The sequence below is a fragment of the Danio aesculapii genome, chromosome 25, assembly GCF_903798145.1.
Source record: "Danio aesculapii chromosome 25, fDanAes4.1, whole genome shotgun sequence".
Taxonomy (NCBI): Eukaryota; Metazoa; Chordata; class Actinopteri; order Cypriniformes; family Danionidae; genus Danio; species Danio aesculapii.
The window spans coordinates 5,961,547-5,979,041 of record NC_079459.1 but is presented as its reverse complement, the minus strand read 5'-3'; the positions used below and the strand labels follow the sequence as shown (position 1 = coordinate 5,979,041).

Sequence of the window (17,495 nt, the reverse complement as noted above, 5' to 3'; positions counted from 1 at the left end):
ATCTCAGACTCGTCTCTTGCCTTTCACAGTGTCGTCCCGTGGAGTGTTCCCTGCAGTCCTGACAGTCTCCAGTGATTGGGTCACAAATGTCAGCCAACCTGTTGCACTGGCAACGTCTGCACAGGGGAAACCCATAGTAGCCAGTGTAACATCTATTGCACTGAAGGCCAGTTATTCCATCTCGACACGAGCACTGACCAGTTGTCTGGTCACACAGTTCCGTAGTAGAGCCAGACTGATCACAGTTACATGCTAGAAGGGTCAACGACAAATTAAAAACATGAAAACATCCTGTATATCAAGGTGAAGTTCTTTCTTTGTGTTATCAGGTCAATTGTACCACCATATATATATACATATATATATACATACATACATACATACACACACACATATATATATATATATATATATATATATATATATATATGTGTGTGTGTATATGTATAGAATGCATAGAGTGTACATGTATGGAGTGTATCGTGAGTGTGTTTGTATGGTGTGCATATGTATTGAGTGCATTATGTGTGTGTATACGTATAGACTGTGTGTGTGTGTTTATACAGACAGCTTGATATAGCCACCCCCCAAAATACAACACTGTGTATGGAAAGCATCGTCAATGCACCATGATGCACCGAAATATCGAATTGAACCGAATCGATGGCATGATAATCGTAACCGAACCGTGAGACCAGTATAGGTTCAAACCTCTAATATTTATCACCAAACATAATTAGAAATTGAAAGATAATACAATTAAATTCAAGCAAAATATTGCAAAAAAAAATTACAGCCTACAAAATTTCAAATAAATTATTATTATTATTATTTTTGCTTCTTTTGATTTTTCCTATTTTTAAAATTCGTATTTAATATTTTTATATAACATATAAATTTTGGTGTACTAGTTTTTGGACCGTTATCATAAGTTAATTTGTTAGATAAGCTCCAGATTTGGCTTTAGTACTGACTAATCTAATGTATATGCACAAACATTATATTGCATAGCTTCCTATTAAAATATGAATTTAAAGATAGATTTGTGAGGGGGTGTACTTATTTATGCTGAGCACTGTATATAATCATTAAATTAGAATATGTCATGCTAACTAAGTATTAGGGGCTTTCACACCCAGGAACTATCCACCAGGCCCAATTGCCCAAGAACTAATTTGCCTGGACCAACATCTTCATGGTTGCATTTAACAATGTCATAAGGAGCTCTGAAGTGACATAAGCATGTGAAAGTGACATGAAAAGCTGCATTCAACAAAATCAACTACATGAATGAGGACACTGTGATCAAAGCTGTGCTTTCATCGTGTGTCGTGTTTTTTGATAATGAACAGGGAACACAGAGGTATAAGATATGCAATTGAAACAGCAAAACTGAGTAAATCACTTGTAGTGCTACATATCACTGCAAACAAGGGTAACAGGTAAATTCCGCTAACATTAACTTACTGTATGTTTATGTCACGTAACACTTTAGATTTAGATTTATTCATTTAGCAGATGCTTTATCCAAAGCTTCTTACAAATGAGGATAAATAAAGCGCTTCAAATCACCAGAAAGCAGCAATATATATGGGGTGACAAGTTTAGTCCTTGTAACTGGGTGAAAGTGGATGCACCAGCATATCAAGGGGAAAGAGTGTGTTTTCTACAGGTGGTTTGTCAAGCCCACTCACCTGCTCACTCAAAAAAAGTACAATATTTTCCCAGAAATATGGATGCTTATAAGAAGGTGTCTGGTGCATATGAAGAGAAAATAAAATTGTCTCCTACAGGTGGTAAAATACTGTGCTGATATTTTTTATGGTACGCATCCAATCAGCCTACACTTAAATTAAATGGTTCCTAGAGCTAAAACCATTTCTAGTTTCTGCTGTGATAGTTCTAGGAACTGTGAAAAAGTTCCTCTGATGCAAAAAGCCCTTATACATGACCACAATATGAGAAACATAAGAAAATGTCTCACGTGAGCAGCCATTGGGTCCAAGCCCATATGTCAGGGGAGCACAAGAATCACAGCAGCGGCCAATAACGTTGGGTTTGCATTGACATTGTCCACCAAATTTACTGCAAGATGAGCCATATGCTCCGATATGATGACAGTTGCAAGCTGTTGATTTACACAGATATACATGTACTCATGGTAAAGGTGCATGATGAATTAAATGCGTATGTTTATTTCTGAGGTGTAAATTTAGATGATACTCACACACTGCGCCATTGTGAATAAAAGCTGACATAGATCCAATAAGCATCTCACATACTTCTGGAAGGGTCTGGCCTCCTGCCTGTACAGCCAGCTCAATACAACGATATTGTTGAAACTGAGATAGATATGACTGTGTGCAGAAGTTTGGGACGGACTCCACTTTGGGAATAAGTCCTAGCTGTGATTAAAAATAAAATATAGGGTAAGCAGAAGTCTTACTAATTCAAGTGTGTACTTTCAATTCCATCATTTCCAATGATCTTGCTAAAACAAAATCTGGCTGGCTTACAGAGTCAATCAGGATGTATGAGCTGCTGTGAGGGTCTTCACTGGGCTGCTTTCTAAACGTGATGTCCACATGGTATTGATTACCATCACTGAGGCATACTGGAAGATCCAGAGTGGCTGTTCTGTATAGGAGTAGTCAAATTTGGTTAGATTTAATAATATTTAATTTTATTTAACACTTATGCAAAAGTTTTCAGAAAAATGATAATTACAACCCTAATCTAGTGCAAAAGATCTAGGCAAACATTGTTTTCACAGTTTTTTGGCACCCAAAAGTTGTGGTGGGCAAAGCAAAGCTTCATGAAACACTGAAACATCGAAGCAAATGTCTCGAAGCTTCTAAACGTTTCGAAACCCATCACTACAGTGACACATAGTGGTAATTTTTTATATATTGCTCTGGGACAGCTTCAGCAAAGTTAAGCAAATTGAGGTATGGACTGATTTCAAGCGGCCACCATTTTAAACAGTGAAGAACCCGGAAGTATCGCCTGAGTCACAAAGGAATGTTGTGTACCTGGCTGTATATCTTATCAGAGAAATCGACACAAATTTATACTTTCACCACCTTCCGAGTGACTCAAATGACTCCGTTCTGAATGAATAGTGAAAATAAAAAGGTATATTGGACCTAATTTTCAGCTAAGTTAAGGGAAATGGCACTAATTCGGTAATGTTTTCTTTCCCAAACACACATTTTTGATGCCATTTATCAAACTCAAGTTAATGAGCTGATTCTTTTACTATATTAGACATGTCACAAAACTGAATTTCGGTACTGAAAATTTAAAAAAAACATCCATTCCCCGTTAACATTTAAGCACTGTTGATGGCGTTCTTAAACAGCGCTGATTTGCCATTGTGTTCACGTGCTCAACAGAAATGACTAGGATTGGCCGTGAAGGTCATCAGTTCATTGCACTTCACCGATGTTTAACGAGCACAAACACAAACGAGCGATCCGCTGATGAATCGACGGATCTTAACAGCTTTAAACGCTCCAATGTCCGTGTATCTGTGTTTGCACTCGGTGAAGAATGGTGAACTGATGACCTTCACGGCCAATCACGGTCATTTCTGTAGAGCACTAGACAATACTAAGGTAAATCAGCGGTGTTTAAGAGCGCGCTCAGCGGCGCTTAAATGTTAGCGGGAATTGGACGTACCGGGACAACACTATTATAGAGATCACAGGGGTGTGCTACAGTGGACTGTATTGTTTTATCGCTCACTGGGTTACATAGATTGAAGCTGGGAAGCGTCCCCATGGTGTTTAACTGCTCCCATGAGCTGAAGCCTAGGAGGACACTTGGGCGTATTACTCCTAAAGAGATTGTAATGTTGTTTGATGCCTAATATGCTTTTAATTGTTTAATTGTTTTAATTGTTTTTGTTAACTGAACTGAATGATATTAAAGTGATGTTTACACCATATCTGCATTTTGAAATTGTGGCAACAGCTGGAGGTTTATAGTACACAGCATGTTGCTGCAATGTTTACAGTGCTGATCCTATACTTCCGGGTTTCTTCCCAACGCAGCCTCGCTTTCGTGTTTTAAAATGGTGGCCGCGTGAAATAAGCGTATTAAACACCACATTGTAGAGTTGCAGTTTCAATTGATTTAGTGAAGCGGAGAGTGTTCCTGACTGGCATGTTGAGATAATGGGTTCGAATCCAGGGTGATGCAGCTATAGAAGTTTTTAAATGCTCTGTTCTTGTAATGTGTTTTGTTTTAACATTGGTCTGATATGGGAATGAACACTTTGTGAATAAATATGTAATGTTTTGGTCATAAAAACGTAACATTATTAAAATACATCAAGTCATAATTTCAGAGTATTTGTACACGTCGGGATTCAAGCTCGGGCCATTAGCAGCCCAGTTAATCTGTGCAGAAGCACTGTCCACTGGTTTTCCAAGCCCTGTCAATCAAACGCAGATTTGCCAGGTGTCAAAATGCTTCTGAGATGTCTGATGCTTTGAATCTCTTTAGTCACGTGACCTGGTGTTTCGAAACACTCCTGTCACATGATCTTTGTGTTTTGAATCACCTTAGTCACGTGACCTGTGTTTTGAGTCACTTTAGTCATGTGACCTGTGTGTTTCTAATCACCTTAGTCACGTGACCTGGTGTTTCGAATCACTTTAGTCACATGACCTGTCTGTTTCTAATCACCTTAGTCACGTGACCTCTGTGTTTTGGATCACTTTAGTCTTGTGACCTGGTGTTTCGAAACACTTTAGTCACATGACCTTTGTGTTTTGAATCACCTTAGTGACGTGACCTCTGTGTTTTGAATCACTTTAGTCACGTGACTTGTGTGTTTTTAATCACTTTAGTCACGTGACCTGGGTGTTTTGAATCACTTTAAACATGCGACCTTTGTGTTTTGAATCACCTTAGTCACGTGACCTTGTTGTTTTAAATCACTTTAAACATGTGACCTGTGTGTTTCTAATCATTTTAGTCATGTAACCTGGTGTTTAGAAACACTTTAGTCACATGACCTGTATTTTGAATCACCTTAGTCACGTGACCTTGGTGTTTTAAATCACTTTAAACATGTGACCTGTGTGTTTCTAATCACTTTAGTCACGTGACCTGGGTATTTTGAATCGCCTTAGTCATGTAACCTTAGTGTTTCTGATCATACTTTAGTGCAGTGTTTTGAAACACTTGTGCTTCGGGACCTCGGCACTGTGTCGAAACAACTGTTTCACGTCACCCAAAAGTGTTCTTGGAGCTTCATATTATCACATTTGAACCACTGAAGCCAGATGAACTGTTTTGAAAATATTTTTGATTGCTTTTCTAGACGTATCAGGATCAATTCTGAATATGGAGGATGAGAGAGCTCTCAAGTTTCATCGATCCGATTCGCAAAACACATTAGGTTAGCTGACCAGTCAGAGCTCATTGAAGACGGGCCTTCAAAGGAATCAGGAAATGTGATAGTTGTTTTCCTGTTAGAATAAAATAATGTATGTGAAAAAATAAAGTGATTTAACATGAATGAAGCACTAGCACACATTGTTTTGCACCCTATAACTCAACCAAGCCTTAAAAAACACTCTGCACCACCTCTTTGAACATAGTTACATAATATAGTGTATGTTAATCATACCTGCCAACATTTTATATGAAACTCAGGGAGACCAGGGAGCAGGGTTTGGTGTCGGGAGTGAGGTGTCTGAATAACACAGATGGGAACCAGGTAATTAACTGTACTATGCAACAGGCTTCAAGCGGCCGTTTTGATTGGATACTATACCAAAGTTGGCAACTCTGGGGTGTTAAAGACTGTACCAAAAAGTTGAGGACCAAGGGGGTGAAATTCCAGGACAAATGTAAGCTTCGGCAAAGGTTCAACAAGGAAGACTCTAATTCTACGTCATTCTTCATAATTATCAATTCAGTCAATAATGATCAAGCGGGTTATATAAATCAGCCGTCTAAACAATTTCCTTCATTGTTAATAGGTGACGTAGCCTAAGTTCCCTCCATCCTCCCCGCCACCACCAGGTTGGGCCCCGTTCTCAGTTGGCTCCACCCTGCCTTCATCTTCAGGCAGTATTTGCCAGGTCTTCACGAGACCTGCATCATCGACAGGGCTTGGGCCAAAGGACTACACACAAAGGACAGCAACTGAAATTGCAATGTTTTATGCTTTCTCAAGAAATGTTAAAACGTTTATCCGCCGCCTGAGTCTTTCTGGTAGAAATAACAAAATGGGAGGGTGGCGGGAGATGGGTCTGAAATACAAGAGACTCTCGGTAGAAATGGAAGTGTTGGCAGGTATGATGTTAATAGTGTCAGCAACAACATTCAACCAGAAACCTTTGACTGTGTGATGAAAAAAAGTTACAACAAAAAACTTTAAAACATTGTAGTCTAGAATGACATACAACTAAACAATGAATGAACAATGAATTTAGGTTTGTACCATTACTAAACTGGCAATCAACAAAACGTACTAAAATAGCCATTAAATACATGCAAAAATACTGTATAACCTTCTCACCTTCCAGAGGCAGGAAGAGTAAACATTTTGTTGGATGGGTCATTCGGACACCGTTCATCCCCTGATCCAAAAGATAAAATGCTCACAATAGCTGTCCAATCATCAGTGGACTGCAAAGATAATGTTGAGAAAACAAAAACGTGAAATGGACCAGAACATCTCAAACAAACATCATATTTAAATACTGAACAAAAAGACTGGCTGACCTCTGGTTCGTAGCGGACAACTACATAATAGTCAAGAGTTGCTGGAATGTTGCTGACAGTAAATCTAAGTCCAGCTCCATCCTGAACTCGCACAAAACCCAATCCAGTCCACGTGACAGACTGTTCATTGGCACGTTGACGCAGAATGATCTGAAGAGGTGAGCCTGGTTCAAAGGGGATTGTCCTCTGCACGGGAACAGCCATAGTAAGACAATCACATACTATTATACTGAACTCAACTCAATTTAAATATAAAGCACTTTCAACACCACATGGGGAACCAAAGTGCTGTACAGAAAAAGAAAACAACAATGAGAAATGGAAACAAATCCTAAAAGAGGCAAAATTTACACCTTTTTAAAAGCAATAGAAAACAAGTACGTTTTTAGCATACTCTGAAATAAAGCTAGTGTTGGAGAAGATTTTATAGCCCGATCTTTCCAGAGTCTTGAAGCTTCAACAGAGAAAGCCCTATCTCCTTTACATTTTAGGCAGGAACATGGAACAACAAGGAGCAACTTATTTGATCCGAGATATAAATACATTATATACATACACTCACCAGTCACTTTATTAGGTACACTTTACTAGTACTGTTTTGGACCTGCTTTTGTCTTCAGAACTGCCTTAATCATTTGTAGCATAGATTCAACAAGGTACTGGAAATATCCCTCAGAGATTTTGCTCCATATTGACATGATAGCATCACACAGTTGCTACAGATTTGTCAGCTGCACATCCATGATGCGAATCTCCCGTTCCGCCACATCTCAAAGGTGCTCTATTGGATTGAGTTCTGGCAATCGAGTTAAACGTTCCAGGCAATCCAATCTTCTATTATCCAATTTTGGTGAGCCTGTATGAATTGTAACTTCAGTTTCATGTTCTTAGACAGGAGTGTCCCTGGTGTAAGGTTGGACGTGTTGTGCGTTCAGAGATGCTCTTCTGCATACCTCGGTTTAAACGAGTGGTTATTTAAATTACTGTTGCCTTTATATCAGCTGGAACCAGTCTGGCCATTCTCCTCTGACCTCTGGCATCAACAAGGCATTTGTGCCCACAGAACTGCCGCTCACGGGATATTTTCTCTTTTTTAGACCATTCTCTGTAAACCCTAGAGATAGTTGTACGTGAAAATCCCAGTAGATCAGCAGTTTCTGAAATACTCAGATCAGCCCGTCTGGCACCAACAACCAAGCCACCTTCAAGGTCACTTAAATCACCTTTCTTCCCCATTCTGATGCTCAGTTTGAACTGCAGCAAATCATCACCATGTCTACATGCCTAATTGCATTGAGTTGCTGCCATGTGATTGGCTGATTAGAAATTTGCGTTAATGAACAGTTGGACAGGTGTACCTAATAAAGTGACCGGTGAGTGTAGATTATAAATACAAGTCATTAAGAGCCTTACCTGGCCTTGTCTTCGTCTTCGAGTTTGCCTTTTCTCACGCTTGACCACCACAAGTCTTCCGTTACTGATCTGAAAATCATAACCCCTCTGTCTGAAGTAGTGCTCACACATGGGCAGCGTGACATGGGGGTTGTATGGGGCTGGAGATGGTCGCACTGTTGTTTGTTCTCTATAAGGTACTGGGCTGGGTTTCGGAGCGGGTGCGCAGAGAGGAAGCTTGGTTGGTCGTTCAGGTATCAGTTCAGTGGGGTATACAACTGGAGGGGGACCTATAAAAGGAGAAATTACCGCCTGTGGGAGCAAAGAGTAGAAGATGTAGTGTGTACTTTTTTCTTATTTAATGTACCTTACATTTAAATTAAACATTAGAAATTGATGAAATGTTGTGGTTTAATACAGTGTTGGGTAAGTAACTTTTAAAAAGTAATCAATTACAAGTTACTGATTACTACTCAAAAATTGTAATCTGATTACATTACTAATTACTTCATGTAAAAGGTAATCAGATTACTAATTACTTTACTTTGAAGTTACTTTTAAAACATAAAATATACCTATAGAAATACAAATTATACAGCAGCTTTCAGTAATTTAATATTCACTGAAAAACATTACAATGGGTTGATCACAGCAGCTTGACATATTCAAAAGAGCTGAAGAGATAGTTTGCCCAAAATTTAAAATTCTCTCTTAATTTACTTGTTCCAAACCCATTTGTCTTTTTTTTCTTCGTTTTTTAACACGCAGGGCATGAAGAAATACTTGAAGAATCTCAAGGACATGGATACCTGTAACCACTGACATGGATAGTATGAAAAAGCACTGCAGTGTTCTGTGCAAAAGTCGCGATATGTGAACAGTTACATAAGCAGCTACACTTCTCTTCACATTCAGAAGATACCTTCACTCCCGATCCTGCACAAACATCCAATTTAGCCAATTTAGGCTGAGTTGGGCCGCTGTGTTTCTGGGCGCCGGTGTCCTCCTTGGTGACAAGTATTGTTTTATGGCCCGTTTCCACTGAGCCACTTTTTCGGCACCCTTTCGAATAGGTACCAAAACACGAGAAAGGGTACCAAAAGGTGGAGCTAGACGCGCAGCTGAACCCTATTGGTTTACAGAGATACGCCATTCACTCACGCAACAAGCCATAATGAAAACAAAGGAACTGGCATGTCTTAAATACACAGCCGAGAGATTAAAGCGTAATTATATATACATATAATAACGAGCCGTGGTCGACCTGGACTCAAACAAACCTTATCGTCGTCTTGATGAACAGTCACAAAGCCAAGAAGAAGAGCAGATTTTACCCTGTGCCCCGTAGTTTTTTACGAGCCAGTTTGAAGCGCGAGCGGTTTCGCTTTCTTGCTTGCGCACGCCGCGCGTCTATATTTGAAATAACAAACTTCTTGAGCTCATGATGATAACGTGCACTTGATTATTGACGTGCTTTTGAAACCCGATCCTGTCAGAAACTGACAAACACAAGAGTGACAAGAAACAAAGGAGAAGCCAGAAAAAAGGAGCACATTATTTTTCAGCAAACGTGAACAAACTGCCATGTTTAACTATTATCATCACTTTTTGGACTATTATGAACACGGATTGATGATTTTGAACCTAAATAAGGACTAAATGTCTGCTGTGTGTAGTTTTTCTGTAATTGGTTACATATTGGAGACTGTCAGGGTCCGTATGTGTTCATATATGTTATTTTTTTATTTTATATAATTGCAGTCATTGATCTGCAGTTATAATCAAATCATGTTCATAGAAAAGTTAGTAATAAACATTTATGCAGAAGTATTTATGTGTGCATCTGTTTTGTGAGAAGTGCTTCTCATATGATATGTGAGCGACCCGCAGAGTTTTACTTTGACATTTTCTCGAGCGAAAATGATGTTGACTGAAACTTTCTGTCGTACACCACGCCCACCAAACAAGTACCATTTTAGCAGTGGAAACGCAAGCCTGATAAAGGTGACCCGTACCGACCTGTACCGTTCTGTACTAGTCAGTGGAAACGAGCCATTAGAAGGCTTTCTGGTTAAATGCTTGAACAAGTTGGTCGAGTTAAAAGCAGTCGAAAGTTCTTTAGACTGGACATAGACTGCATTTCTTAACAATATTTTAGTTTATACGCTCAATGAAATCAAAGTAATGTCTGTATTTCCACTTGAAGGAGCCGCCGCTCTCGACAGCAGCTATTTCAGCTCGTTCTCCAGCAGTTTAAAAGCACATGATTATTAACTGATGCTGCAGCAGAAAACATGATTTAAAGGAAGCATTTGTTTCTTCTAAATATTATATTTGTAACGTTAGTAACGCCATTACATTGACTTTAGTAACTGTAATCAAATGACATACATGTAAAATGTCATTCGTTACATACCGCATTCCTCAAAAATTTAATTAGATTACAGTAATGCGTTACTGTGGAACACGTTCAATTAAATTTAAATGATGCTTTTTGACCCAATGGTTGGGTTTGTCCATTTTTCACTTAACATTGAGTCACAACAACTTATCATTTTTTACAGTGCAGGTACACACATCTTAGAAAGTTAAAGTTAAGGAGAGGCAGTGGATGGTGGAGGGGTGTCGCGGACGAAAGTGAAGAGGGTTAGGGAGTCGCGGAAGAAAGTGAAAGTGAACAGAGGACGGGGAGGAGGGCGATTGAAGAGGGGGATCGGTAAAATGAGGTGCCGGATCAGATTTCAGAGGTGGCGGATCTGGCTTGTTCGGGGACAAAATAAGCCCTAGTTACACCCAACTTTGTTGAAAACACACTCTAAAAAATGTTGCTGGCTTGTCATAAGCCAATTTTGAGACAAATATGGACAAACCGAACATAAAGTTAATTTTTCAATTAAATTTAAATGTTGCTTTTTGACCCAATGGTTGGGTTTGTCCATATTTGTCTCAACATTGAGTCAAATCATCTAACCATTTTTTACAGTGCAGGTACAATTACTTAGAAACTTTAAGTATTTTGATATATTGTTCAATGTAAATCTTATCTTGTCTCAAAAAATTATCTGATATTATTGACCTTGACTTACAGTCATGAACTGCTGTTGAACTGAATAAAAACCCTTATTTAATTTTATTGACATCCATGTATACATATGCAAATCAAGACTGAAGACTGATGCATCATGGCATGACATCTTAGCCAATCTTAAAAATGCAAAACTAAAATTTCCAAAATTGCAGTTGAGTAGATGCACTGTTGATGTCTTAAGGCCAATTCACACTACATTGACAGACGCCAACCAATGCAGATAACTATTCCATGTCCTGGTAAATATGGATTCAGTGTTCAATTGCTGACAACAAGTGTCAGCTAACAGACACTGTCAGGGGTAACGCATTGATCCTACAAAACCTGACAAATTGTCTGTTAAGGCAGTGACACACCTAGATGACTTCAAAGAACTAACAGTGTCAAAGGCCGTCAGTGTTGTGTTGTTTTGAAAATATCCGCATACTGAAATTCTCAGGTAAGATGGAGTTACATCACAACGACCTTCTGTCTGTGCCTTTGAATTCTTTGCTCACTTTCATCTCCTTTTTTTCCACAGCTTTTATTTTGATGCACTGCCTAATTTGCTTCACCCAATCACAGCTAGAACATTAGGAATACGCCAAAAAACAAACCTGACTGATATTAACCGATGGCTCAATGTTGGCTGATACCGAACCATCATGACCCTTCCCTTACAAACAATTACTGCCATTTTTTAAAGAATACTGCAGTTTTTAAAGGAATACTGCAGTTTTAGTTAAAGAGCCCATATTATACATGAAATAGGGTCATATTTAGGTTGTAAGGGTCTCCAACAACAGTCTAATATGCATGCAAGGTCATAAAACACTTTGATGGTCTTATAATCTGCATTTATTTTTACCTAATTATCCCAACGACTCCCATATGAATCGTTCAGCGATTCATTTGTTCCCAACCCCCTCCTCAGCGCGAAGCTAATCTGCGCTGATTGGACCGATGACAGCCTGCTGCGATTGGTCGACAGTGACAGGCTTCAGCACGAGACAGAGTGAAATGCCCAGCTGGTAATCAACTATATAAAAGTAGTCACAGTGCACACGCGCTTCAAAGTGTAAGGCTTTTTTCACACACACACACAACCCTCCTCAGAAGAACTGGGGAGATCGACGCGAGTCTCTCTCTCTCCCTCTCCCTCTCTCTCTCTCTCTCTCACACACACACAACGCTCCTCAGAAGAACTAGGGAAAGCGACGCGAGTCTCTCTCTCTCTCTCTCTCTCTCTCTCTCTCTCTCTCTCTCTCTCTCTCTCTCACACACACACACACACAACGCTCCTCAGAAAAACTAGGGAAAGCGACGCGAGTCTCTCTCTCTCTCTCTCTCACACACACACACAACGCTCCTCAGAAGAACTAGGGAAAGCGACGCGAGTCTCTCTCTCTCTCTCTCTCTCACACACACACACACACACACACACACACACACACACACACACACACACACACAACGCTCCTCAGAAGAACTAGGGAAAGTGACACGAGTCTCCTGTCTCCTAGCTTACGATCGATCGCCATAGCAACGACAAACGGCAGTGGAACGCGAGCTCACAAAAGCCTTTAACGTTAAATCCGTAAACAAAGCGGCACGCGTCGCGTTTTTAACGTGGCTTACATGCGATAAGAGAATATAAAGAGTAACCGCGTGTACTGTACCAGGTTAACAACTCATCTTTGGGTAGAGACTGTCAATATTATCCATCTGAGCACAGCGTGACTTCATTGGACCGGCGGCGTCTGTGTGTGTGTGTCTAGTGTTTTTTCTGTGTTAGTGGGCGGGGCCGCAGGTTTCAAATCTCCCTGGTTTGTGCGCGTAACTACTGGCGAGGCTTGTGTTTTGTGGCTGCGTCATCGCGAAACACCTAATGACTCGTTATCAAGGCGACTCGTTTGAAGCACTATGAGTCGACTCTTTTATAGATGAATCAATAGTTTTAAACACTGTACACTTACAGATTTAAGCCTTAGCTGGATATTTCACTTCACTTAGAGCTGTGTTACACACTACATGGAAGGGCATTTTCAAAAACCCATAATATGGGCTCTTTAACTTCTGAAAAGGGCAGTTTTTTGGACACGAAATCTGCATTAAGTAAGTATACTGCAGTATTACTGCAATACAACCAACTGCAGTACATTTACTGCAATACAACTGAAGTACTGAAGTTCTTAATTTTACTGCAGTTATACTTCTTTATACTGCTGTTGTACTACAGTTGTACTGCAGTTTTACTTCTGTTTACTGCAGTTATTTTTTGTAAGGGTTATCGTCAACTCCAATTAACCTAATTTCACCAAGTAGGACATGTTCCTGGATTAAGATCTATGCTGATCCTGGAACAACATTCCAGTCAGCCAATCTGAATTAAGAGATATGTTTACAGTTTAGGCTTACGGTTAGGTTTATGCACTTCTACATGTTTGTTATCCAACAATTATTGGGTTTAGGGGTAAGGAATAGATTTGTTCCAGGATAAACATAGATCTTAATCCAGGATCACATTGTACTTGGCAAGATCATGACGTGCTTACCGTTGATCATGATGTGTCGTACATTGTGAATGGGCATTGTTATGTAAAATTCGGTGATTGTCATGTTGTAGTGTCAAAAAAAATCACATCCGACCAGTCATGGCCTCTTACCAGAGGTGCTGCGTTCTCAGCCTCATAGATGTAGAAATCAAGAGGGGCAAGGAAATATCCAGGAGCCGGATCACTACATTTTTGGCCTACCATGTTAGGCCTGCATTTACACTGGCCATCAAGCGGGGAACATCTATGTGGATATACACATACCATCTTGTAACCAATTTATCAAATATTTGTAATGTACTGTAGATTGAAAACCATAGTAACTTACTCTGTTTTCAGCGCCCCTCCAATGTCACAGTTGCAGGGTATGCAGCCATATACTGTGTTTCCCAGACCCCAGTAACCTGGCTGGAAAAGTGGGAATCAAATATTAAAGTGTAATTCATTTATGGTTATGTGCTATGGTCTGATTGAGAGGTTTAACTCACCAGACACTGATCACACTGTGGGCCGTAAGCGAAATGCTCACACATACACCTTCCTGTTGTCGGATCGCAAGGGTTGCCCACTTGTATCGTTCCCAGGAAATTACACCTGCACACTTGATAAGTATAAATACTTTGAATTTAGGATTTTCAGAATGCATTTAACTTGTTATTCCATTTTTCAACTCCAAAAATAAATGTTTTGCACATAGAAGAATTTACAATTGGGGTTAGCTCTGCTTTTTAATAGTTATGTAGTCATAGTAGTTATAAAACCCTGTTCTGGAGCAGCATTAGCACCATGTTTGAGCTGGTAACCCTGCACTGTGGTGCCAAACATGTGCAATGGATTGATGCATCCATTATATTAACCTGCTTCAGACAATTATGAAAACAACTCATGGTGCACAAATCTCAGGATTTGAAGGGAACAGTGTCAATTGTGACAGAAAATGCAACTGTAGAACAGTCCATTCATATTAGCAGTAGCCAATATATAACATGAGCAGGGTGCACACTGTGTTCACTGACATTGACACAGCAAATGAGAACACTAACACGGTTCAGGATTGCACTGTGTGAAACATCATTGGTAATCCCCGGTTAATTATGATTACTTTGGGTTTAAAATGACCCAGGGTTACATATTTTAGCTGTGAAAAGCCCTTCTGTTGGTGAATCAACACTTACACTGGCAGCCACTAGGATCGTCCCGGCTGAATCCGTAAAACCCAAACTTGCAGCGGTCGCATTGCTCTCCTTCAACGTTCTGTTTACACACACACTGGCCAGTCACTGGATCACACAGACCACGGTCCACCGACCCATCAGAATCACAGTCACAAGCTGCACATAAAATAGGACAAAATAGAGATATGTGGGATTCCTTTTTCACAGTACATTTTCAACCTGAATGAAATTATTTGAGAGCACAACAATGAAAGACATACTGAAGAATCATTTCTAAGTATAGAATAATTTTTTTGGCACTTTTTCACCAGGTAACTCACATATACAAGCGTAAGGGTCATCCACAGAGCGCTGAGGGTCCTGGTAGTAAAACGGCCCGCAGAGCTCACACTGAGGTCCAATGCGGTTGTTCCTGCAGTCATCACACACACCACCGCTAACCCCACCAGTGGCTAGATATCGCGCTAACTCAAAGTGACACTTCTCTGAATGGCCATGACAGTTACAACCTAGAACATTAAAGAGGGATTTACACAGAGCTTTTTTATTGGTATACTAAGTGTGTTTAATGTTAGCATGAAACAGAAGTTAAAAAACTCTTCAATGTTGTGATATAATGGGCTTTCGCATCAGGTAATTACAGGAACTCATATAGAACTAAATATAACACATTTATTGTGCATTGCCATACTCCCAAAGCACTTTCCAACCATGCGAGGGGGTCTCTCCAGTGTGTGGTGATGGGTAAGGGCAGATAAAGGGAAGTTGGTCAGGATGCTGGAATTACACCCATACTCTTTACAAGAAGAGCCTTGGGATGTTTAATCAGGAGCTCTGTGCAATGTCTCATCCGAAAGTGCTCATAATGATGTTATAGTGTCCCCTTCACTATACTGGGGCTTTAGGACTTACTCAGGCCACAGGTTGAGTGCCCCCTGCTGGCCTCACCACTTCCAACAGCAGCCTAGTTTTCCCATGTGGTCTCCCATCTAGGTGCTAACCAGACTCAGCCCAGCTTAGCATCAGTGAGCAACCGGTCTTGGGTGGCAGGGTGATATGGTTGTGGTTGTAATTCAATGCTATTTAAAATTCTCTGTACATCTGGTAGTACCTAGAACAGCAAAGTCGATTAAAGGGGGTCGATACACTCAGTGCATCACTTAGCGGTATGATACATGAATGTGCTCCACGCAGGTTTTACATCTCGCTTATATACACTATGAACAGCAGCTACGCTAATTATTCTCTTTATTCTCTATTTCCACCTGGGGATACTCATCCTGAGGCCCTCAGAGACGATGCAGCGCCACTGATTCGATCCAAGACCAGCGACGAGATGATCCCAAGGTTTCCATAATCCTGGACCAGGCCGTATCCTGAGCAGCTACTGTGGTGGTCATGGAGGAGTGGACAGCATGGGACTGATTCCTGTGACGCTCCAGGGACAGACGAGTCTCGCTGACGTCCAGCTTCTCCAGCGCCTAGACAGCAGCTCTGCACAAGACGTTTGGCCATAGGAGAAATGGTCGTGCCCAACTGAACCTGGTTTCTCTCGAGGTTTTTTAAATCTTCACTTTTGCCAACTGGTGAAGTTTTTTCCTCGCCGCTGTCGCCATTGGTTTGCATAGTTCGGGATCTGTAGAGCTGCGCATCGATGGATTTGCTCTTCAGTGTTTGAACTCTCAGTAGTGATTGTTAAACCACACTGAACTGAGCTAAACTTCAGAACTTAACCTTAACTGTGAAAACTGAACTGACACTGCTTCAATTTACTATGATCTTCTACGTGAAGCTGCTTTGACACAATCTACATTGTAAAAGCACTATACAAATAAAGATGAATTGAATTTCGGGCTAGGTTTTGATTGTTTCATTAATGGTTTTGTTAGTTTTAGTTCAGTTTTTATTTTGTGAGCACATTTCTAAGTTTAATGTTTGCACAGTTTCCATTAACTCTTGTGCAAACCTCTTAGTTCTCAATATAAATGCAGCTTGAAAAGCAAAAATATCTAATGAAATCAGACAGACTTCTTTATATTAAAGATAATAAATGTAGTTAAAATGCCTAGTTACTATTAATTCTGAAGACAATTACATTTTTTGCAAATTATATATATTTTCAGTTAGTGTTTTAGTGACTGTTGTTCTTTTGATTTCGTTATACTTTTTCATCTATCAGTTTTATTTCTGTTAACTTAACAAAAATCTTTTTTTAACCTATAGTTTTAGTCTTACTTTTTGTTTAGGCCTACTAAAATAACCTTGCTAGCCACTAAGCCTGGTTTCCTGAGAACTAATTTCCGAACAGACCATTTTCCTGGTTGCATTCACACCATCACAAGAAACTCTTAAGTGATTCAAACTGTCCAAGAGTGACATCAAGTGCTGCATTCAACAGAATCAACGCCTGTGATGGAAGACAAATGATGGAGGACACTGTGACTGAAGATGTATTCTCTTTGTGTTATGTGTTTTATGATTATGGAGATGGAATGCAGATATAATACCATAATACACTATCTTAACACTGTCCTTCAATCACATGAATTCACACAATCAGCA

At 39.9% G+C, this 17,495-nt stretch overlaps 1 protein-coding gene across 1 annotated transcript in view; it reads right to left on the bottom strand.

The window, feature by feature from the left end:
* The window catches only part of lamb4 (laminin, beta 4), a 65,652-nt gene that overhangs the window by 26,734 nt on the left and 21,423 nt on the right, over window positions 1-17,495 (bottom strand). Inside the window, exons 12-23 of the mRNA XM_056451468.1 lie at window positions 15,254-15,442; window positions 14,934-15,089; window positions 14,247-14,359; window positions 14,087-14,166; window positions 13,870-14,002; window positions 8,158-8,448; window positions 6,745-6,930; window positions 6,539-6,648; window positions 2,517-2,637; window positions 2,228-2,405; window positions 1,985-2,128; window positions 21-252 (exon numbers count right to left, since the gene is read on the bottom strand). Coding sequence (XP_056307443.1) covers window positions 21-252; window positions 1,985-2,128; window positions 2,228-2,405; window positions 2,517-2,637; window positions 6,539-6,648; window positions 6,745-6,930; window positions 8,158-8,448; window positions 13,870-14,002; window positions 14,087-14,166; window positions 14,247-14,359; window positions 14,934-15,089; window positions 15,254-15,442 — 1,933 coding nt within the window. The remainder of the gene's footprint in view (window positions 1-20; window positions 253-1,984; window positions 2,129-2,227; window positions 2,406-2,516; window positions 2,638-6,538; window positions 6,649-6,744; window positions 6,931-8,157; window positions 8,449-13,869; window positions 14,003-14,086; window positions 14,167-14,246; window positions 14,360-14,933; window positions 15,090-15,253; window positions 15,443-17,495) is intronic.